Source organism: Antechinus flavipes, chromosome 6, assembly GCF_016432865.1.
Source record: "Antechinus flavipes isolate AdamAnt ecotype Samford, QLD, Australia chromosome 6, AdamAnt_v2, whole genome shotgun sequence".
NCBI lineage: Eukaryota > Metazoa > Chordata > Mammalia > Dasyuromorphia > Dasyuridae > Antechinus > Antechinus flavipes.
Window position 1 is genome coordinate 80,830,021 of NC_067403.1, and position 22,841 is coordinate 80,852,861.

At 36.6% G+C, this 22,841-nt stretch overlaps 1 protein-coding gene across 2 annotated transcripts in view; it reads left to right on the forward strand.

The window, feature by feature from the left end:
* TMEM131L (transmembrane 131 like) overlaps nucleotides 1-22,841 on the forward strand; it is a 149,966-nt gene that overhangs the window by 5,618 nt on the left and 121,507 nt on the right. For both annotated transcript variants that reach the window (XM_051966447.1, XM_051966448.1), the window contains exon 3: nucleotides 5,883-5,926. In XM_051966447.1, coding sequence (XP_051822407.1) covers nucleotides 5,883-5,926 — 44 coding nt within the window. The remainder of the gene's footprint in view (nucleotides 1-5,882; nucleotides 5,927-22,841) is intronic.

Consider the following 22,841-nt stretch of genomic DNA (forward strand, 5'->3'; position numbering starts at 1 on the left):
GATCAACTGAAACTCAGTTATGATCTAAAATATTTTGACAGGTAGGAATAGACTACTTCCTGTAGGGATGGATCAAAAATTTATCTCAATTTTATTCTGTATGTATCTCATTTGTATGTAGCTGTTTGCATGTTGTTTATCTGCCTCCAATTAGACTAAACTTTTGAGAACAGGAACTGCCTTTTAACTGGAGTGCCTTAGTGCCTGGCACATGGTTGACACTTCATGAATGCTGATTGATTTGATTTGAAGATTAGAAGAAAGAGATGGCAGGAAGAGTGTCTGGAAAAGAACACTGGACTCAGACTAATGATCACCTTTGGAATCCAATCTCACTGAGACTTTGGTTTCCAGATCTATAAGGGTTTCGATGAGAAGAACTTTGGAGGTCCTTTTCGACTCTGAGCGTTATCATTTCTCTTTTCAGTTTATTAGAGTCTTTTCCATTATTTAGAAATTATTTTAATAATTTTCACAAAATTTAAGAAATGTCATACTTATCTTTGCAATTTGGAGGGAAGTATTTTTTAAATTTTATTTAATAATTACTTTATATTGACAGAATCCATGCCAGAGTAATTTTTTTACAACATTATCCCTTGCACTCGTTTCTGTTCCGATTTTTCCCCTCCCTCCCTCCACCCCCTCCCCTAGATGGCAAGTAGTTTTATATATGTTAGATATGTTGCAGTATATCCTAGATACAATATATGTGCGCAGAACCGAACAGTTCTCTTGTTGCACAGGGAGAATTGGATTCAGAAGGTAAAAATAATCCGGGAAGAAAAACAAAAATGCAGATAGTTCACATTCGTTTCCCAGTGTTCTTTCTTTGGGTGTAGCTGCTTCTGTCCGTCATTTATCAATTGAAACTCAGTTAGGTCTCTTTGTCAAAGAAATCCACTTCCATCAAAATATGTCCTCATACAATATCGTTATCGAAGTGTATAATGATCTCCTGGTTCTGCTCATTTCACTTAGCATCAGTTCATGTAATTCTCGCCAGTCCTCTCTGTATTCCTCCTGCTGGTCATTTCTTACAGAACAATAATATTCCATAACATTCATATACCACAATTTACCCAGCCATTCTCCAATTGATGGGCATCCATTCATTTTCCAGTTTCTAGCCACTACAAACAGGGCTGCCACAAACATTTTGGCACATACAGGTCCCTTTCCCTTCTTTAGTATTTCTTTGGGATATAAGCCCAATAGAAACACTGCTAGATCAAAGGGTATGCACAATTTGATAGGGAAGTATTTTTATAAAGGACTTTGACACTTATTAGCTGTATGACCCTATTCAAGTCACTTCACCACTTGTTTGCCTCACCTCCAAAAAAAGGTTAATAATATCTACTTCTCAAGATTGTTAAGTGGTTAAAACAAGATAACATTCATAAAACACTTTAAAAAACTTAAATGACTAGTTATTACGTTGTTTTTATTGTAATAAAGGGGTCAGCCATTCCTGTTCCAGGTGTAGACTCGGGCCCACTTTATTCAGTGTTGATGGTCTTAGAATATTCTATTTCACTCAGGTCAGCAAATGTTAATTCACTAAGAGTCCCTCATCTTTAGGGGCTAGTCACACACAGTTGGTAAACAAGGACCCCTTGGCTTGGGCACTGTGGGCTTAAGAAAAATCATGCAAATTTTCCCAATACTTTATTATTTTTCATTTTAATTGTAGCTGGGTTTTTTTGGTTTTTGAAAATCGTGGAGTTCCCAATAGGCTCTTGTTATACTGTTCCTTAGTTGAATCCTTTTTTTTTTTTTTACACAACAACAATAGCAAACAGTTGCACAACTGAAGTACACAGCGGCCAAGTCTAATGTTTGCTTCCACTCCTGTGGTTCACCACTTTCCTAACAAAAAAGAGATAGTTGAACCATCTGTTCTTTGTTCTGCTGAATGAGGATTATTTGTTGCAACTGATCTGAGTTCTAATTTATTGTTAATTAAGCACTGATTTTTGGCTTTGTGGGAAAACTGGCACTGGGTATGGAGATGAAGGATCCTGGGTTCAGAGCTTGGCTCTCTACTTATTACTTGTGTGAAATTGGAAGTTATTTCACCTCTCTGTAAAATGAGTGGGTTGGACTGTATAATCCCAAAGGCCTCTTCCAGCTTTAAATCTGTGACCTAATGAGTTCCCCTATTTTCCTATCACTCCACCTTGCCTAGAAATCCATCCTCATTAAGCCTGGCATTCAAGACCTTCAGTAGCTTGTTTAGTCATTTTCAATTGTGACTCCTTTTGAGGTGGTCTTGGCAAAGATAACTGGAGTGGTTTGCTATTTCCTTTTCCAGCTCTTTTTCCAAATGAGAAAATAGGCAGAGTTCTGGTCTTCTTCACCCCACCTCTGGCAGTCTATCCACTGTGACCCCCTAGCTGCTCGCCCCCCAGATTTGTTACCTTTCACCAATCTCGTTTTTCCGCTACATCACCTTCTCCCCAGCTAATCGGTTCCAGTCACTGTTTACTCATACAGGTCCTATTTCTCCTCATTTTTATTTGTACTGTTTTCTAGGTCTTGCCTTTCCAGCAATCTCAGTGAAATCCTGCTCTTTCTTCAGACACCTATTTCATCTGCTCTCCCAGTCCTTGGTGATCACCCTGCCTTTCTAGTTCCTCCTACAGCATCAGCATCCTCCATTACTATTCATGCAATAATTATTAGGGTTACCTGCTAAGTATTGTTCTTTATCTTTGTCCTATCTTTCCAATGCAACAGCTTCTTCCTTTAGAATGGGGGCTGTGTCTCGCAGCTCTGCAGCCTTTGGGATAGTGCCCCATGTAGATGAGATGGTTAGAAATTTTTGTTAATGATAAAGACACTCCAGAATCATTTTCCTCAAGCCCTGGTAGGGGCAAGTATACCTTTTCAGTTACTTCTTTGTACTCTCATGCTTTTCCCTTCTAGGATGTTTTCAGGTGCATTCTAAAAATGACAGTAGAATCACTGTCCTGAAATTTTCTGCATGCTTTTCTGGTTTTGTTATTTATACCTGTTTTTAAGAAGGGTACATATTGGAAATAAGAATAAAGTACTTCTTTTTGGTTCATTCAACCTGTTAACATAAAGACCACTTATTAATGACCCTAATGCAAGAGTGATTTCCAAATAGGGAGGAGGGACCTTTTGTTCTCTTCTGAGACTGGCCCATCATATGTAGAGTAAGGAATGCTAATACACAGAAAAGACTTAAAGTAGTAGAAAGCCTCTGGATCTCGGTTTATTTTTCCTTCTAAACTAAAGACTAGTAGGTATTTAATTCAGTAGTGATTAAAAAATGTTAAATCTCTCCACTTTTTTTTTTCAAATATACCTTATCTCAGATATGGTCTTTATTTTAAGGAAAACCATTTTCCCTTCCTTAGTTCATTATTGTTCTGTAAGAGGCTTTATTATATAATATTACTTTTCTAGCTGGAGAAAAAATTTTACAGGAGAGAACAAATTTGATAAACTCCAAGGGAATGTCTGAATTTTTTTTGCGTGTGTTGTGGTCTTGTTGGCTGCACTAGGATGTATATTGAACATTCCAGTGTTTGGAAATCTCACTTATGCAATGATAACTCTTTGTCATTCTTCTCAGAGTCTGTCCTGAACAAGAGTTAGTAATCTGTGGATTTTTGCACGTTGACAGGGTGGCTGGTTCTGATGACAAAAAGCAGGGTTGGGGTTCTGGGCGTGCTTTTTTAGGGATCTGCTTCACCTTTGTAGTCTTTCTCAGTTTTCTCATTTGTGAAATGAGGATTGTTGCATCTACCTTATGATATTTTTATGAGGAATGTTAAGGGTTGTTGAAAGAATTAAATGAGATAATATATGTAAAACAGTTCATAAATTTTGCATCACTTTGAGAAATTTAAAGCCATATAAATGTTGTTACTGTTACTACTATTACTATTACTACTACTTCCTGATTTCTGGGCCAGTCCTTTATCTCCTATGCCATGTTGCCTCAATTAAGAGTGATTTAAGTCACACATGATTTTTTTTTCATTTTTTAGAAAACTTTTTATTTTTAAAACATATGCATGGATAATTTTTCAATTGTGACCCTGCAAAAGCTTGTGTTCCAAATTTTCCCCTTTTCCTCCCACTTCCTTCCCTAGATGGCAAGTAAGCCAATATATGTTAAACGTTAAAATATATTAAGTCTAATACTTGCATACATATTTATACAATTATCTTGCACAAGAAAAATCAAGTCAAAAAGGAAAAAAGAGAAATAAAATAAAATGTAAACAAACAACAACAAAAAGAGTGAAAATGCTCTGTTGTGATCATACTCAGTTTCTACAGTTTCTTTCTAGGTGTAGTGTAGATGGCTTTCTTCATTGCAAGATCATTGGAATTAGACTGGATCATCTCATTGTTGAAAACTCATATATAATTAAATAATAAGTTGTATAGTAAACAGTGTAGGCATTTCCAGGATGGCAAACCCATTGAGAGTAGATAGGATTTGTTATTAAAAGATTGTGAGTATAATTTTGAGACTGCATTAATCATTAGGGGCTTAGATCTGGATGAGAAGCAGCGGGAGGGCAAATGGGGACACAAAGAAGGAGACCATTAGTAAACAGTTGGAGAGGTTGGGGGCAGATTTGGAGGGTCTCACGTTCCAAGGCTAAAGAGTTTGAAATGGATTTCCTAGGTACTACGGATCCATTCATTTATGATTAATGAGTTCTGGGTCTGTAAGTGCTTAATAAATAGTTATTCAGTTGATCATTTAGGGATATTAATTTGTCAATGATGTGAAAAGTGGATTGGTGCCGGGAATAGGCATGAAATAATTTTCATTCCAAACTTGGATCTGGGCTATGACAGTGGGATGGAAAAGAAAGAACACATCTGGGACTTTTGAAGAGAGTAGAGAGGGCATGGTGGTTATGTGTGAAGAAGGAAGGAGAAATGCAGGATGGCTCCAGAGTTTAAGCTTGAAAAAGAATGGTGCCATTTATAGTGAATAAATCAGTGGAGTGGGGAGCACTGTTGGAAGAGTAGTTAATTTGTAGGTGACAATGGGAGATCCCAATGGAAATACCCTCCAGACATTTAGAAATTTTGTGCTGAAGTTTGGGTGAAGGCTTGTAGGGAAACAATAGAGAGTTATGTATAGGGAGACAGTAGTTGAAATAGTGAGTATAGATGCTTTGGAAATGAATCTCATACTTATGGGGGAGTTAAGAAGGAGAGTTAGTGTAGCCAATTTAAGAAGTAGAAAGAGAAATAGGATAGTTTGGGGTCTCATTTGTCCAAGAAGGAGAAATTAACAAGACTAAGTAACCCGTGATCTGCTTAAGTGGGCACGGGGAAGCTGCTCAGTGCCGTGTGCCATCGCACTTGCTACTTAAGATGACAGTGGTGAGTTTACTATATTGAGTAATTTTCAGTTTAAAGCCCCTTTTTCTTTTTATATGGCTATTACGTTATTTGAGGTCAAAATTAAGTGATGAATTTCCAAGTGTGGTTTGGTCTGTGTTTACAAACGTCAACAGATATTTTTATAACTGGTGATTTAAAATTACAATGGGTGTGTATTTTTGGAGTTTTGGTGCAATAACCAAAAACAAAAATCTGTTTTTACTCTAGTTTGGAGTTTTTATTTACTGTCAGGCACTAAGTTGGAAAATGAGTCTCAAGATGTAAGGTAGGATGGATTGAGGACTCTTGGTGGGGATGGCATTCAAGCAAGCAGGGATTGTGGCTTGTGGGATTCTCTGTGCCAGTGAGTCATTGCTACAAGTGCGTCAGCCTGTTTGGGATTTAAAGAATTCTTTTTCATGTACGTGGATTCTTGTTTTCTTTTTTGAAACTTCTCCTTAAATGTATTTTCCTCTTTTTTTTTTTTTCAATAGGCTGATTCTGAGGAGAACTTAGAAGAGCATTCTCACGAACAAAGGTAAGAAGAAAAAAAGAAACTCTTCTTGCTTAACTGGAAAGTGGCTTTGCCTGTTGGAGATGCTATCTGAAATATGACTGAGATTGATGAGTAGACATGGTTATTTGAATGCAAACCCTTTTTTTAAAAATACTAGCCTTTTTGCTTATACCTACGCTGCTCTAATAATTAATGCTATGTTTTTAATTGCTTGCAAAAAAGTTGTGAGAAATGCTCAATGATTTTTATGTCTCTAGTGATTTTTTTTTTGTTTAATGTTGCTTATATGTATTTGTAAAAAAAAAAAAACTTTGTTGAATGGTAAAAAGACTTCATTTAGAAAAATGTTTTTGTACATAGGACCAGATGTAAAGATCTAGATGTCTCAAATGTAATTTGTTTTGGGGAAAAGGGAATACCTATAATATTTGTGTCCTTTTTTTTTCTTGTAAGATAAAATACAACATAGTATAATAAATAGAGCTCCAGGAAGATCTAGGTTCAAATTATGCTTCTGATATATACCGACTGTGTGATTTTTGGAAATCACTTAATCTCTGTGTTCTGAACTAAAGCTTCTTAAACTATGGGGTTGTAAAATTATGATTTACGATCAATAAATGTTTGATAAGTGTCTATTTTATATACCTATATTCTGGGGTCATGGAAAAACTTCTCAGGTGAAAAGAGGTTCATAAAGGGGTAGAAAAATTTCAAAATCTGCAGTGATAAAGGGAATTCCCTCATCTGGGAGTTCCCTCTATATAGGAAATCACCTGACCAGTCCTTATTCCTGTTTTACAAGAAGAGTCTTAGAATAATCATTAAGTTTTGAATGTTTTGTATCAATTCCTCAAGTAAAGTGTGATTTTATGTTCCTGGGAAGTTGTGCAAAGAAGTAAGTCTTGTAAAGTATGCTTCTCATTTTCAAGTATTTGAAAAATTATCATGTGTCTTGTTCTGCTTGGCTCCAGTAAGCAGAATTGCTTGAGTGAAAGTTATAGGGAATCAGATTTTTAGCTTTGATTGAAGGAAAAACACTTTCTAACAGTTAGTTTTTCAAAAGAGGAATGGGCAGCTTCTGGAGACAGAGAAGTTCCTAGTCACTTGAAGTGACCAGGTAGAGGCTAATTGATTTCTTGTAAAGGATGTTAGAGAGGGAGGGCTGTGCTTCAGGTGGAAATCTGTACTCTTTAAGAATCTGATTCTGTGGTTTTGATGGAGTTATCTTTTCTAATTACACGATTTTCTGTGCATAAAACTTTCCTCTTAGAATTCAATCTGAGATGTTTAGAATGCTGACTTTCCCCTCCATTTGCGTTTGTATAGGCACAATTTTTCAGTGCCTTGAGATTTTAAAATCTAGTAGAAAGGTGGATGATTGTAATTTAATTTAAATCACACTTCTATTTTTCTCAGACCTCTAAATTCCCAGGTTTTCCAAAAACGGTGAGTCTGTTGTATTTGGAAATTACTCCATGTGTAATTTTGCCTCCCCAAAGAGACGAATTTAGGCTTGGTGTCAGGAAAAAGAACTATAAAAATACAGTGAGCTGTTGAATCTATTTTAATATATATCTATATATGTCCATGTTATTTACCCTGCCTAGAAGGGACTTTTATGTTTGGCCTTGTATCAGTGATGTCTGACACAGTAGGTGTTAAATAAATGCCTATTGATTGACCGCTTGGCTGGGTTGTTGTGAGGATCTGATCAGCTATGGGTTGATCTCAATAGCCTGTGGGGCCTCCATTATTTACTTTGAGATTGCAGTAACATTTGTGTTCCCCACTGCCAGGACACTAACATAAAAATTGGTTTCTGATGCCTGTTTTACCCTACCAGTTTGTATTCAGATTTTTCATAGGCTCCACAGCTGCCTGGTCTGATAGAGGGAATATAAGTTTAACCCTTTAAGTTTTAAGAATGAGGAAGCTCCACAGCTGCCTGGTCTGATAGAGGGAATATAAGTTTAACCCTTTAAGTTTTAAGAATGAGGAAGCTCCACAGCTGCCTGGTCTGATAGAGGGAATATAAGTTTAACCCTTTAAGTTTTAAGAATGAGGAAGCTGAGGTGAAAGTGGAAGATAATAGGTCCAGGAGGTTGTTACAGATCATAAAAAGCAGAGCTAGGATGTTAGCTTGTACCTACCTTGTAGAGTCCAAATCCACCGTTCTTATTGTGCTTCAGTGACTTTTTCAGTTATATTATTAATGTATTAATATTCAGATTTTCTTTGCATTGCATGAAGTATCCATGCATTTTGATATTATTTACACAGACATATTCTCTTTGTGGTTGCTTTCTTTGACCTGAGATTCTGGTCCCTGAGGAATTTACAGTATGGTAGGATGCCAGGGTATCAGGAGCACAAATAAATTACGATATGAAACAGGACATGAGGAATTCATTTTGGGGAGTTGTGGGAGGAGAATTTAGAGCTGTGATTTCATCCCTATGGGAAACCCTAAATGAGGACACCCCCTCTCCCAGTGTGGATGAGAGCTGTGACTTGCCCAGGTTCACACACGGATGTGTATATCAGAGGCAGGATTTGAACCCATAATTGATTCCAAAGCTAGCTCTCATCTGTTACTTTGAAATCTATAAAGAATTACAAAATGCTGTGTTCTTGGAGGTTTGGGGAAGTTGCCATCAACCTGGGCAGGATGGAAAGTGTTTCAAGGGAGATTTTATTGAGGACATGGCATTTGAGTTGGGCTTTGAAGAAGCCAGCATCTCCAGTCCTAGGGATCCAACCCTGTGAAGGCACACAGGTTTGAACACCTTTCTGGGTCCAGAGAATCTGGACAGGTATCAGGGCCTTAAACTGTCAGTTAAGGTGTACAGGTGGCATTTCCTATTGAAGGCAGAGAAATGTCAGCTATCTTAGTGCCATTGAAGAATAACAAGGATAACAGGCATTTCTATAGCATTTTATAGTTCACAAAGTGCTTTAATTTGAAGAATTAAAAATGATGGTGTTATATGAATTGAACTAGAAGATCTAGACCCTTTCCAGCACTAAAATTCTTTGGTATTTTTGGACCCTTCTGTCAAAATGTATTTTGTTTCCTAAAGACTGAGGGCATAATATGAATGGGTCGATTAGTATTGTTGGTACTTGGGTTCCACTGTTGATTTCTGAATTCTCTATTTCTGTGATTTCTGTAGCTGTTGTAGTGAGCTGAGTTTTTTTTTTTTATATTGATGTTCAGTCTCTCATGAAGTTCTAATGCTGTGGATCCTTCACTTTCCAGGGCACAATTTGGATTCCTTTAGTCTCAGTAGTGATGAAATTCATGTTCCAATTTTTTTTCTTTTAGTTGTATTTGTATGGTTAATGACAAAGCATTTTGTGCTTGTTTTTTAAGCTTACGATGTTTGGCTTTCAAAAACTTTCAGACTTTCTGTACCTTAGCATGCTTTTTGTTCTGCAAGGCATTCTGATGCTAGTGTTGGAGAAAGGAGGACTAAGGAATGGATGGGGCTGAAGATGGATTAAAAGCTGACTGTGATTCTGTTTTTTTGGAATCTTTTTTCTCCTGTACTTTAGTATTATTCTTTTGAGGGCTTGAAAAAGGAACTTGACCATTCTAGAACTCATGAGAAAAGGGAATGACTTTAAAAAATGGATTTCATTATAAAAATATGACAAAAAAGATGTCGTCAAGACTTTTTCTATAGTCTAAAGGCTTTACAGGCCACTCTGAGAAGCTGACTACGCTTCTTTCTAGATAGCACTTGGCTGACTTACTACTAGAGCAGTCTCTGGAAACACGATTGTCAAGATCAGTCTAGAACCAAGTTTTGATCCTAGAACTACCTGACTCTTTCTATGATCATGTATATAGGAGATAACTAATAATGACAATGAGGAAAAAAAATTGTATTTATCTGGCAAGAGCTACCAGTCTTCTATATTGGAGTTAAAACTTCTTTTCTAGGTGCTCTTCTGTTAACTCCTTCCTAGACTCAAGGACCCACTAATCTTTGAAGTAGGGAGTGTAGATGTGAGGAATTAGGTTATTTTCCTTTGTTATCTTGTGTGTGTGTGTGTGTGTGTGTGTGTGTGTGTATGTGTGTTGTTGGCCCAGTGAGCACACCATTTTGGTCTTCGTACCTAACTGTGCCTTTAGACCTTTGCCATGGAATAGTGAAGATTAATTTCTTCAGCTGCTGCACCTTCTGTTTTTATCTTCACAGCTGTTAAAAATTTATGTGGAATATCTCCAACCAGTCTCTCTAGGGAATTATTTAGCCTCATTGACATCATGTTCTAAATGTAAGTTCATTGAGGGGAGGAACAGTTTCTCTTTGTCTCTGTCCCTCTCTGTCTCTGTCTGTTTCTCTTTCTCTGTTTTTCTGAGTCTCTCTCTAGTTTTCACTCTTTTCCTCTCTCTTCCTGTTCTCCTTCCATGTGTAGTAGGCACTTTATAAATGTTTATTTGAATATAATGTGTTTGTAGTTGGAGACTGCCCAAAAAATCTCTGTCTTCTTATCATTGTCATATATCTTTTGGTTATTTTCAAATGTTGATATTAACCTACTCCTTTGCTGGGCAGGAATGGGGGCTGTAGTCATGAAAACAGATGAGAGATAGCTTCAATTTTTTGTAGATAGTTTCTTGCTGGTAGGGAAGTGTGTCCAATTGTTTTGTATAAACTTTGTGTTAGCTTGTTGGCAGTGTGTGAAATTAATTAGAGCATTGGCAAAATAACAACACTGTGACATTTTCTTATTTCAGATTTTTTTCAGGGAAATTATTGTAGATGAGTTGTAGACATCCATTAGTGTTGATTAGAAATATTCAGAAAGTTGCCTTTATTTTATCAATAGGATGTATGGGCAATGAATTTCAGTGCTTGGCCCAGCTGTTATTAAAAGGCATCCAAACCCCTAGAGAGGTGAAATAACCAGTTTCTTATACCTTATTTTATTGTTTTTTCTTGGTGTATTTATTTATTGTCCATTTCAGATGTCATTTTTATTGACAAATAAATAGAGAATTCATGTCAAATTTTCTACTTATAAAAAAACGAACCCCAAAAAACCCATCCCAAAAGATCTAAAAATAATCCAGCAAATCCCAACTTAGATTTGGATGACATTTTCAGAAATGTCAGAAAGTGTTAGAAAAAAAGAGAAAAACCATGTTGGCTGCTCCTTGAGCACTGGGTAGCTTGCTTGTTGTAAGTGCTCAGTAAATGTTTGAATGAGTTCAGAAATGGCAACATACCCCAAAATGACCAGAAATCTTGGAATAAATCCTCTGTGAAGTTGTACTTTTTGATATTGAAAAATATCTAAGAGTAGTCTTTGGAAATAGATGGGGGGGTGGATCTCACTTCCCATTGTTCATTAGCAATATAAGAGCGAGACTCTACCAGTTGTGGCATTTTCCATGTCTGTACATGAAGGCAATTTATACCTCTTAACCAGTGTTAGCAAAAAAGAATTGGAGAAATTGGATCTTTGTATTCTAGCTTCGCTATTTAGTGGCCATATGACTGGACAAGTCCACTTCACTCCTACTTCATCTTTTAATTTTTTTCCTTTTCTTTCTTTCTTTCTTTTTTTTTTTCCCTCTAGATGAAAACATTCCTAAGAACTCCTCTCCTAGAGTAGTCACTAAGATTGCACAATTGGCATTTTCCCTTCTGAGCCCTGAGATTTGAAAAGTGCTGATAGCACTTAGATACCAATAGAGATAACTGAGTTTTACATCTAGTTAACTTACTATTTTAATTATATTTGGTATCAGTTATAGATCATATTCTTGCTTCCTCTCTCCTGGTGACCACACCCCCCTTGGATCTCTCTAGGTTGCCCCACCCTCCTCCCCTCCTGCCCACAGGTATTGCTTCTTTATTAATGTCTTTGAAGTCCCTGGGGACTTTTCTTCCCTTCCACCCTATTGACTGGGAGAAGGGCTCTTCTTCTGGGACTTAGTTTTTTTTTTTTTTTTTTTTTTCATGTTTTCCTCATGCCAGACACTTTGTCTTATATTTGTCTTAATAAATCTTAATTAATTTGTCTTAAATAACTTTGATGTCTTGAATTTGTCTTTGGATATCCTAAAAAAAATTTGAGGGTGAATTTCATGCCTCATGGTCTAGTTTTGCCACATGCTTACACTTAGCAGTGCTTAAAACATTTATGATAGAAGCTAGAGCTTTTTCTGTATTATGAGATTTATATTTATTTATTTATATTTATATTTTTATGTTATATAAAACAATTATATCATATGTAATTATAATGCATATAATATGTAATATAATATCTATAGAATATGTAGAGTAATAATAAACATTATTTATTTATATTATATTTAGAAATAAAATTTATAGTCATGCCTCTGGAAACAATGAAAAATACTATCTGTAGATCAGATAGCTTTCTTTGTCTTCAGTAGTCGTGATGTAAAATTTGCCTTTCTTTAATGGAGCCCATAAATTAGATGTTATCCTCATCTCCCTGACAGGCTGTTGAGAGTCCTTCTGTATATTCCATTGTTACTGATCTGCAGCGCTTTGTTTTCTCCTGGTTGCAGGTCTTGCAGAAATGTTCAGCAGTTCTTGCTGTGTTTGCTCGTGACACAGTGTGGTTAGATTGCAAAAAATGACCACTGGCAACCTGAAAAAATTCTCTTATCTATGCTTTGGGAATCATCGCTTCGTTCTCAATGCTTTGTTAAACATTCTTCCTTGCCCAGACTGAAGGGACTCATGCTTCCTTTTGATTTGAGAATTAGGTCTTTAATAATAGCAAGATGCCTGATAAAATGTTAGTCCCTTATAAATAGTATCTCACTCATGTTTTTAGCTATTCTAGAAGCAAATGCAAATAATCCTACTTCTATTTCAAAAATGGGAGTTTGGAAAGGGTATGGCTCTTAGGCCATAGTCACTTTCTTGGTCTTTAGAGGTTGGAATCTCTGTTTCTGGTTCCTAAATGTCAGTTCTGAGTAATTTTTTCCAAGGTTATTATTATTGTCTTTTAGCATTTTTCTTGGATGTTGAATCCTGTTTAGGAAGAGGGGAGAGTCTGTGCCAGTAACTTTAGATGTCTGCGTGTTTCCTTTCACCTTATGCTCAGGTGCTTGGAAGGTGCTTTTTAATATCATTAAATGTTAAAGTGTTGACATTGTCCTGCCATATCATATCTAGATAAGAAACAGTGGGTTGTTATAGAGATGAACAAATGACTTCCTGTCTGTTTCCTGTTCTGTAAGCTGGAACTAATCATCATTTCTGCCCTGACCATCTCGTGGAGTTGCTCTGAAGATCCAGTAAGATAATGAGAAGTGGGTTAAATATTGTAACTCTGAAGTGCTATCTAAATACAAGATGTCATTAATATCATTTTTTGATATGTCTGTGTCTGTCAGTCATGAATAGAAGAGGCTACCTGTTTTACAGGTAGTTACAGTTCTGTGGAAAGTCACTTGAGATTTGGGAAGCACTTTAGATTTTTGAGTGCAAAGACTAACATTATATGTGGAGTCGAAAGACCTTGTTTCAAACCCCATACCTTGTTCCCTTACCTATAAGATAGGGAAGAGTGGCTGAGGTGGATTCTGGAGTCTCTTCTGGCTCTAAATCTACTAGTTACCCGTTTAGTAAGAGGCCCTCTAGCCTGGGACGTAAGAGTGTCTGTAGACATTGGAAAGCCCTTTGGGAGCCCCACAGAGATGGTTTATTTCAGGAAAATTGAAAGTTCTGCAGCAAGCAGGAGAAGCTGAGGGCTTGGGACTAATTGCCTTTGTGGCTGGCACCCACCAATTAAGAAAGGCCTGACCTTTGGGGAGAGCTGGATTCTGGCCGGTGGGCTTGCTGGCCTATCTCTTCATGGCCAAGGGGAGTGTGAGGAAGGCAGATAGGGTGGAAATCCCCGCAGGGTGAGGACCGGTATTGATTAGCTCTCAAACAGCCCCTGGGAGCCAAGGTGATAGCGGCAGAGCTGGGGTTGTAAAGGCTCTCCAAGAGAGTCATTTCCCCCAGACGGGGCTCTTGTCTGCGAATGCTGATATTAAGGTTAATGGGTTCTCCTGGGAGCTTGTTAATCTAGTTCTAAGTGAATTGTCACCAGATGATTAGGAGGCTGTTAGCAGAGTCTCCAGTCACAGCCTGGCTGCGACTCCAAAGTAATGAGTACATTTTTGACAGCTCGCTAGAACTTAGGCATCTGTATGATTATTCTCTCTTATTTGTCCCTTCCTTGAACCCCTCTAGCTGAAAGTGATCTCTCTCTTTTGGAATTTCTTGGACCTCTCCCTTCAGCCTTATCACACTTTCCCACATGCGTGCTGTCTCCTGGCGTCCTCCCCCTGCCCCCTACTTAGATTAGAACCCCTCACTTCCATCTTCAAGGCGCCGTTCAAGTCCCACCTGCCGGAGACTTTCCCTGATGTATGGAGTCACTCCTTGCTCTCTCCTGCGATTGTCCCCATTCCTTTCCTCCGTTTGACTCTGGATATATTTTATATTTTCTTTATCGTGTATATGGATATGTATGCGTGTATGTATTGTGTGGATATATATAGAAATGAGAAATACACACACACAGAGCACCCTCTTTCCCACTTCTCATTTCACAGACTCAAGGCCCTGGGAGCTTTAGCGATCTGCCCAAAGTTACACAGCAAATGGCAGAAGCAGGATTCCAAGCCTTGACTAGAAGTTTGGTTCTCACTTTGTAAGAAAAGTCCCAGGAAGTTGGGGGTGACATGGAGAGCTTCCATTGGGCTCACGATTGCTGGAATTATAGAATAACCACTTTGGGCTTTTTGCCTACCTTTAAAAAATGTAAATTTAAAATTTAAGAAAATTCAAATTTGAAATTATAAAAGGGGGATGGGGTAAATAAAGGTAGCCAGCCAGTCCTTTGAAGTGACTGGGTCCTGATCCCCATGTTGGTGTTGTTGTCTGCAGCAGCTTGGAACATTTGCTTTGTAGAAGTGTCACTGAAAGCAGCTTATTTAACAGAAGGAAAAGTGTCTCGGTACTTCACACCTTGTTGGTGAACCCATATGGTATTACCCATTTTGATTACCTACTGAGATTTAATAGACTTGGCTGCACATTGACATTTAGCTGCCGCCAAAAGTCAAACCTCATGCAAAGAGCAAAGATTTGCCACTGGAAATGCTCAGAAAGGTCTTGAATAATAGCAGCAGCTTCTCGAGGAGATTACTTTGAAGGGGATACCGTGTATTTGGGTCAGGAGTTCTCAAATGTTAAAAATATTCCATGTAATTTAGAGTCCTGTTGAACAGCAAGGCATTCTGGGGTCCCTCTCTCTTTGCTGTTTGGTTTTATTGTTTTTGGGTGCAGATCAGTGAGTTTCAGGGGTGTGGGAAATTCATTGCACTCTTGCCTGGGCTACTTTGAGATTAAATGACTTACCTGTGGACATTTAGCTAATATGTGTCAGAGTCTAGGCAAGGCTGATTCTCTCTCTGCTATCCCACCTTTGCCTTTTCCTGTTTTTTTCTCACACATGAATTATTCATGAAAGCAAATAGATTCCATCCAGAGTATGAGCTTTTGGACAAAAGATGATCCTAGGATTTAGTGTTAATTAATGGAAGGAAGAATGCCTTTCTCTTTTCTGGCATCAAAGGAGGAGCATGATTCGTTTAATGCCTTTATCTTCTGATAACTCATCAGTGTTAATCCTCTAAATCTCTTGTAAATTGTCCTGTTGTATATGTCTGGGCATACCTATCAGTTATATTGCTTTAATCACCACCAGTATGGGAGTGTAAATATAGGAGAAAGCTGAGGATTCTCTAAGGAGAAACAGGGCTGATGTGCTGTTACTAGTATTTGATCCCCATATGGAGGAATCTGGAGTTACTCCAGAGTTAGCTTAGGTTAGGATGATAAACAGGCATTCTTTGACCAACCTTTGAGACATGGGGCGGAAAGAACACTGAATGTTAGCCCTTACAATGCCGGACTTTGTCAACAGGCTGGATGATTCTGGGAGAGTCACTTCACCCACTTCTGGGACGCACCGGCTTTACATTCCCATTAGGAACGTGAGGGGGTTGGACTAGCTTTTCTTCATGTCTGGCTCTGAATTTCATGATTATATGTTTTATATTTATAATGCCCTTGACAAACACCTGAACTTACTATAATTCATTCATTCTGGAGGAACTATTCTTTTCACTATAGAATATTTAAATTGTATGAGTTTCTATGAGTTAGCATTTAAAAAAAATTAATTCCTCATTCTGAACTGGATGATTTCATGCAATAGTTTGTGCCACCTTAATTCTAAGGATTCATACCATAATAAATATCCATTTTTAAAATAGCTTATATAAGAATCTGAAAGTTCATTTAAAATGTGTTTTTGCAAAATGTCTTTAATTTCACGATGAAAATGTAGATTTTATCCTTCAGGGTCTAGGTTTAGGCATGATAGTACTCAAGTAAAAGGGATATTTTTAAAAGCATAATCAAAACCTTTAAAAATATATACTTGGTTCCATTTAATGGAATAGTTGCAGAAAGGCAAAATCTTAATATACTAAGAAATTAAAACTCCGACCATGAAGGATGTCCCTTTTACTTTCCAATAATTCTTAACACTCTCTGGCCCCTCTCTGGCCCCTCTCTGGCCCCATTCTCCTTGGTAACTGGAAACACCTCGATGCTTGGCTGAGTCAGGGGGATAGATGCTGCATCCCCTTTGACTTCTCTGCCTAAACAATGCATGGGCAGTAGGTAATTTCAGGGTTTTTTTTTTAAACCATTGATCTCCAAAGCCACAATTATTGATCACTACTTTGAATAGGTCTTGAAGTCTTTCAGTGCCATTTTCCCTCATTATATAAATTGTTCTTCTCATTCTTGCTTTGCTCTGTATCTGATTACTGAGGAACTTTATGATTATAGTGGCGGTAGCATTATCTTTAGATTCTGAAGATGTGTATTTAGATCTCTCTTTGAAACTAGCTTTGTGACCTGGAGCTATATCCTTCCTTAATCCCTCCAGAGACTCAGTTTTCTTATATGTGAAAGGGGAATAATATTTTTCCTTCCCACTTTCCATTATTGTTGACCAGAAGACTGTAGAAGTGTTGTGATGATTATCCTTGAAGATGTTATTACATTTATGCTTCAGAAATAATAACCTGATCAGTCAGGGTTCTAAATGATTACAAAAGATACCCAACCCTTTGAACACAGTCCAGATTGGTTGTGAATTGCTTCTGGATTCAGGATTGGAACCTCAAGATATCAGACTCTTAACCTCTTCACTTTGCAAATGAGTAAATGGAATTTCAGAGAGAAGTGATTAATCCAAAGTTAACAGAAATCATAAGTAGCAGAGTCAGTTTTTGAACTCGGGCCTCAAGAAGACAAATCTCTAGGTCTCCAGTAATACTGCTTTGCTTGGTCTTTAGATTTTTATTTTCAAATTTTATCTCTAAATAATCTGTACCGTAATACTTCCTACCCTTCTCTCCTCTTAGTATTTATTTATTCTTTGGAGTGGGAGAGATAATATGAGGGTGAGGGGAGAAGGTGTGTTTTCTTAGGACAGAGTTAGGATAACCTAAAGTTTACAAATGAATGTAACCCCCTCCCCCCAAAAAACAACAACAAAAAACAAAACACTTTACTGTTTTGGTGAAAATTAAAATAAATGAATCTGGGTGGAATCATAGTCAGCTGATTGCTTGAAAGATAGCTGCCTGAAACTTTTCTTGTTAAGTGAAGATTTGTGGACTGGTTTACACTTAATAGCATTTCTTCTTTTTTTAAAAAAGGGGAAGTGTCTTTTTAGGAGTTATTGTATTAATGATAAATTTAATCCTTTATATGATTCTTCTTTAGCTAAATCTGCATCAACAACAATTTTTTTGGAGGGGGTTGGGAAGAGAATAGTTGGGGCCAGGGTAACTTAGACAGCAGATGCTTGTTGGGGAAAATCTGATCTGTGGTCCTGATTTGGCTATGGTTGGCCCACTTCGTAGCTAATTAGATGCCCGATAGCCACTTTTCTGGTAATTAGTGATCGATGTTGGCAATTTGGGCTGACATGTGAATTTGACAATGAAATAGAAGAAAGCATTTGTTCAGTTTTATTCTCCATTTTAAAATTTTATAAAATGCATTTAGTCTAGGTTATAAATTCCAATTTAGGTTGGCTTTAAAATTAAGATTAAGGAGGAAAAGGAATTCATTAATTGGTTCCGATTTTGCTGGTAGCTTATCACAGAGGGAAGTTTTTCTTTAATTGTTCTTGTCAGGAAAACTTCTCAAAGTAGTCCAGCCCACATTAAAAGGAGGAGAGACCAATTACGGTTTTCCTTACTGGAAATGAAATTGGAGAGCCAATTAAAGCATTTAAAAATGTGTATTATGGGGCAGGGTCATGGGAGTTGGCAACACACATTTTAGAAAGTGATAAATGTTTATATTCAGTAACCTGCTTGTAGTTAAATGCCTCCTATCTTTAGCTATCCATATGGGCCCTACCCACATCCAGTGTTGATAGCCTTTGAAAGTAGGCTTGTAGTGATGTAAATATTAAAATATTTGAAGCAAGTGTCTAATCATAAGACTACCTAGTAGATGCTTATGGTTTCCTTTTATTTTTGTTTTTAATTGTTATTAGAATAACTTCTAAAAAAATTTCTAAACTTGTAAATTAAAAAAAATCTTATTAAAAAAAGTTTACATTGTAAACTTTAAAGTAAATATACATAGCAGTATTACCAAAATCCCTTAACTGGCCTTTTACAAAACAAATCCAAAAGAATTTATGAACAAACAAGCTAATTAAGTGAGTTCTGTGCCTTTGTGCCATTTTGTTTTTATTTTTAAAATAAAGCATCTAGTACCACTCTATACACAGTAGATATCTAATAATTGTTGGTTGAATGATAGAATGATGAATGAGAATATTTTACAAATTTGTAAAGGATAAAAAATGGGCTAGGAGGAAAGACCAGTTTCCCACTGTGCACTGAACACATGTATGAAAAGGGAGCCTAAAAGAAGTCAGAGAAGAACAGAAATGAAAGAGGAGGCTGTTGATAAGTTGATAGATCATCTTGTGTATATGTTCAAATTATGAAAAATTAAGTGTTAATCAAATAATAAAGAATATGAAATAATCAACATGTTATATAAATTATATTCTCTACGCTCTGATTCTGTTGTCCTGCTCTTATATTACAGTAATATTGGGTTTTTTTGTTTTTGTTTTTTTAATTCAAATAAGCCTGTGGAGGTCAGGTTTGCTTGTTTGTTTGTTTTTTTAATTTCATGTTTTATTGTATCAGTAATTTTATTTTTGCATTTTTTTTTAATAAAAATTTTTCTTGCTTTCCTTTCTCTGGAAGCTCTACTAGGGATCTGATGGCAATGAAGAGTTTCTTTGCCAATTTCCTGCACCACTTAAAATGACTTTTAAAGAAGTGAGTTTTTTGTTACATCACATTAAGTTTTGCTATTTATCTCTTCCCATACCCAGTGAACCTTCCCTTGTAACAAAGATTAAAAAAGAAAAAAAGCTGTTTAGTAAAACCAGCACATATGGACTGCATTAGATAGCATGTGCAAGTTCTACACCCATTGTCCCTCACCTTTCTATTGAAGACAACCATTCCTGTTTTTAGCATCCACACAAACATATTTTAGATGTTTTTTTCATGGGGTTAAATCTTATTAATATAATTTGGCATTTTGCAAAATTTATGACTAAAAATATTTAGATTGTGATCCTGGAAAAAATATTCCCATTTTTGGCTTTATGCTGCTAGTTTCAGAACTGGCAATTTCTTTTTGAGACCTCAGTTGAAGAATAGTTGTTTCATGCATGTGTATTTCAATACTTTACATTGTTTCTAGGACAATTTCTGTAATGTCTGACTTAAAGGGGAAATTTGATTAGTGTTTTCTCCTGAATATTCTTCCTGAACATTGAACTCCCTTACTTAAAGCCTTCTGCTATAGTCCCTTACTTTCCTTAAAACTCAGCATTGTTGGCCCCTTTTAGATCCGTCTTTCCTGATTGTCCCTTATTACCATTTCTTCTTAGCTTTCTACCTATGGCATTTCCTTTCCTCAGCTCTTTGTGGAAGGAAATAAATAAGCATTTATTAAGTGCTTACTGTGTGCTAGGCACTGTAAGGCTCCTAGTGGAAACAAGTAAATAAAAAAAAAAAACAAATCATTTACTGTTTGCCAAGCACTATAACCTTTATGTCTGGCACATAGGAGGGATTTAGTCCTAATTCCTCTCTTCCTTTGTGATCTCTGTCCAGCTCTAGAACTATAATCATTCATGCTTTTATAACTGTAGGATCTGGAGTTGTTTCCTTGGAAACTTTTAATTTAGCTCAACTCTCTTACTACAGGTTTGGAAACCGAAGGAGTTTGGGAAGAAGTTAAATAATTTGCCTAAGGTCACACTAAGAATGGTGGCAGTCTGAGGATTCAAAGCAAGATTTTTGAGTCTGGATCCAGGAATGATCTTGTTATTGTACCACTTCTTGAAATTAAATGATTAGAAATCAGGAGAGGGTGATTTAAAGCAGAACTATCAAATGTGCTGTTGGGCCTGTAACCCACATACTTAAATTGAATTAAAATGTAATTGGAAAAAATTTAACCAAATAAATAAAAACACATTGAAGATAGGTAATGTTAACATGTGGTTTTCTAAGTCAATATATGGGCATTTTATTTATGTTTGATTCTAGGGAAGGAAGGTTTTTTTTTTTTTTTAATAATATTGAGTTATTTTTCTATTTACATGTAGATAGTTTTCAACATTCGTTGTAAATAGCTTTTTATTTTTCCAAATACACACAAAGATAGTTTTCAGCATTTATCTTTTTAAATCTTTGTGTCCCAAAGTTTTTTTCTCTCCTTCCCCTTCACTCCCCTTTTCCTGGACAGCAGGAATTTCGAAGTAAGTTTTAAAAGTTTTATCACTGAATGGGGGTGAACTCAGTCAAACTGAGACCTATTGAAGACTTTGTGTTAAAAAGGTCAAAGCCTCCCATTTCATCTAGGGCCATTCCAGTTGTCCTGATTTATGTCTGACCACTGGCCCCAGGTGGATTTGGAAGGGAAAGTGAGGCAGCAGCCCTCCTTCTCTCAAATCCAAGTCACTTGCATGTTATGGTGTCACCCCCTGATGTCAGGGAACTCTTGGAGAATGAAGGACAAACAACAACAAAAGTTTGACTATAAGACAAGACTTGGGAACCTAGATTTCTTCTGGTTGAATCATTACCCCAATGAATTGAAGAAGAGAGAGGGTAGGGGGATTGAGTTTTGGTAGAACATTTTGTGGTACATGGCGCTCCCCTTGTCCTGTTCCCCTAGACGGCAACAATCCAATATAGGTTAAACATGTGCAATTCTTCCAAACATATTTCCATTTTTGTTATGCTGTGCAAGAAGGATCAGACCAAGTTGGGGTTGGGGGGAGGGGAGGAGAGACACAAGAAAGGAAAAAAAAAAGAGTAACTATAAAAAGGTGAAAATACTCTGCTTTGATCCACATTTAGTTTCCACAATTCTCTCTCTAGATGAAGATAGTATTTTGCATCCTAAGTCTATTGAAATTCCATTGAAGAATCATCTCAATGTCAGTATTCATTTTTGTAAGATTTTGAGTTGCAAAATTTTTTTTTCCCTCCCTTATGTCCCCCTTAACCAGGACAGTAAGCAGTCTGATATAGGTTTATATGTGCAATTATTTAAAACATATTTTCATATTAGTCATGGATGAAAGAAAAATCAGAACTAAAAGGAAAAACCAAGAGGAAGAAAAGCAAACAAAAAAACAAAAAAAGATGAAAATAGTGTGTAAGTCTCCATAGTTCTCTCTTTGAATGCAGACGGCATTTTTTGGAAAGGAAATTAAATAAAAATGATGAGGTATGGAAAGTCAGTCCCTTCTGATGTAATCGGGGGTGGGGTGGGGTGGGGTGGGGTGGGGGGTGAGGGGCAGGAGGAAGATAACCTAGTCACAAGGAGTTAACTCTCAGTGTAGCTACCGTTTATGTAATTTTCCTTTTTTTTTTCCTCCTCCTGCTTTACTGTTTATAAAGTAGGAAAGATGAGTGAGCTCTAAGAAAGCTCAGGCCTTGGGGGAGGAGTGGGAGCGAGGGTAATGATTTCAGCAGTGAGCTGTGAAAACTGAGAGTTTTAGGAATATTTCCTCAAGCTCAAGTGTGGCCATGGCCAGCAGCTATGATAAACTGCCTGGGATTTTGACATCCACTTGGCTGGAAGCCTCAGATATATATATATATACATATATACACACACACAGAAAGCCCCAGGAAGGATTGATTAATAGCAGGATTAAAGTTGAGTTATCAAGGAGTATTCTAATCAGCACCTTGGGGGTAGGAATAATTATCATAATAGATAATTGGTATGTTAAAAGTTTGCCCTACACTTAACATGATTCATTTCACTGGATTATTGCTGCAGTCTCTTGGTATTATCCCTGTTTAACAGATGTGGAAACTGAGGTTTAGAAATGTTAAGTGACATATTGATAATAATATAATATATATTACTGTTTTAATATAATAAGTGTTAAAGGAGGCCTTAAGACTAGACATCTTCTGAATTCAGGAATTTCAACTGTCCACTGTTTCTCATTGTCTCCAGCTGTGACTAATAACTGTTGAAGATTAAGAATAAGGTCTTAAATTTTAAATGTTGATCTCTAGGGTTATTTAACATAAACCAAATGTAACAATATTTATATATTACAACATGTATAACATAACATAAAATATAGTAATATACAAGAATATTAATGATATAAAATACATAATATATAACAAGATACATATATATACATATTACATGCTGTACAATATAACAGAATTATATATAATGCATAAAAATGGAAAAGAATAAAAAAAAACCTT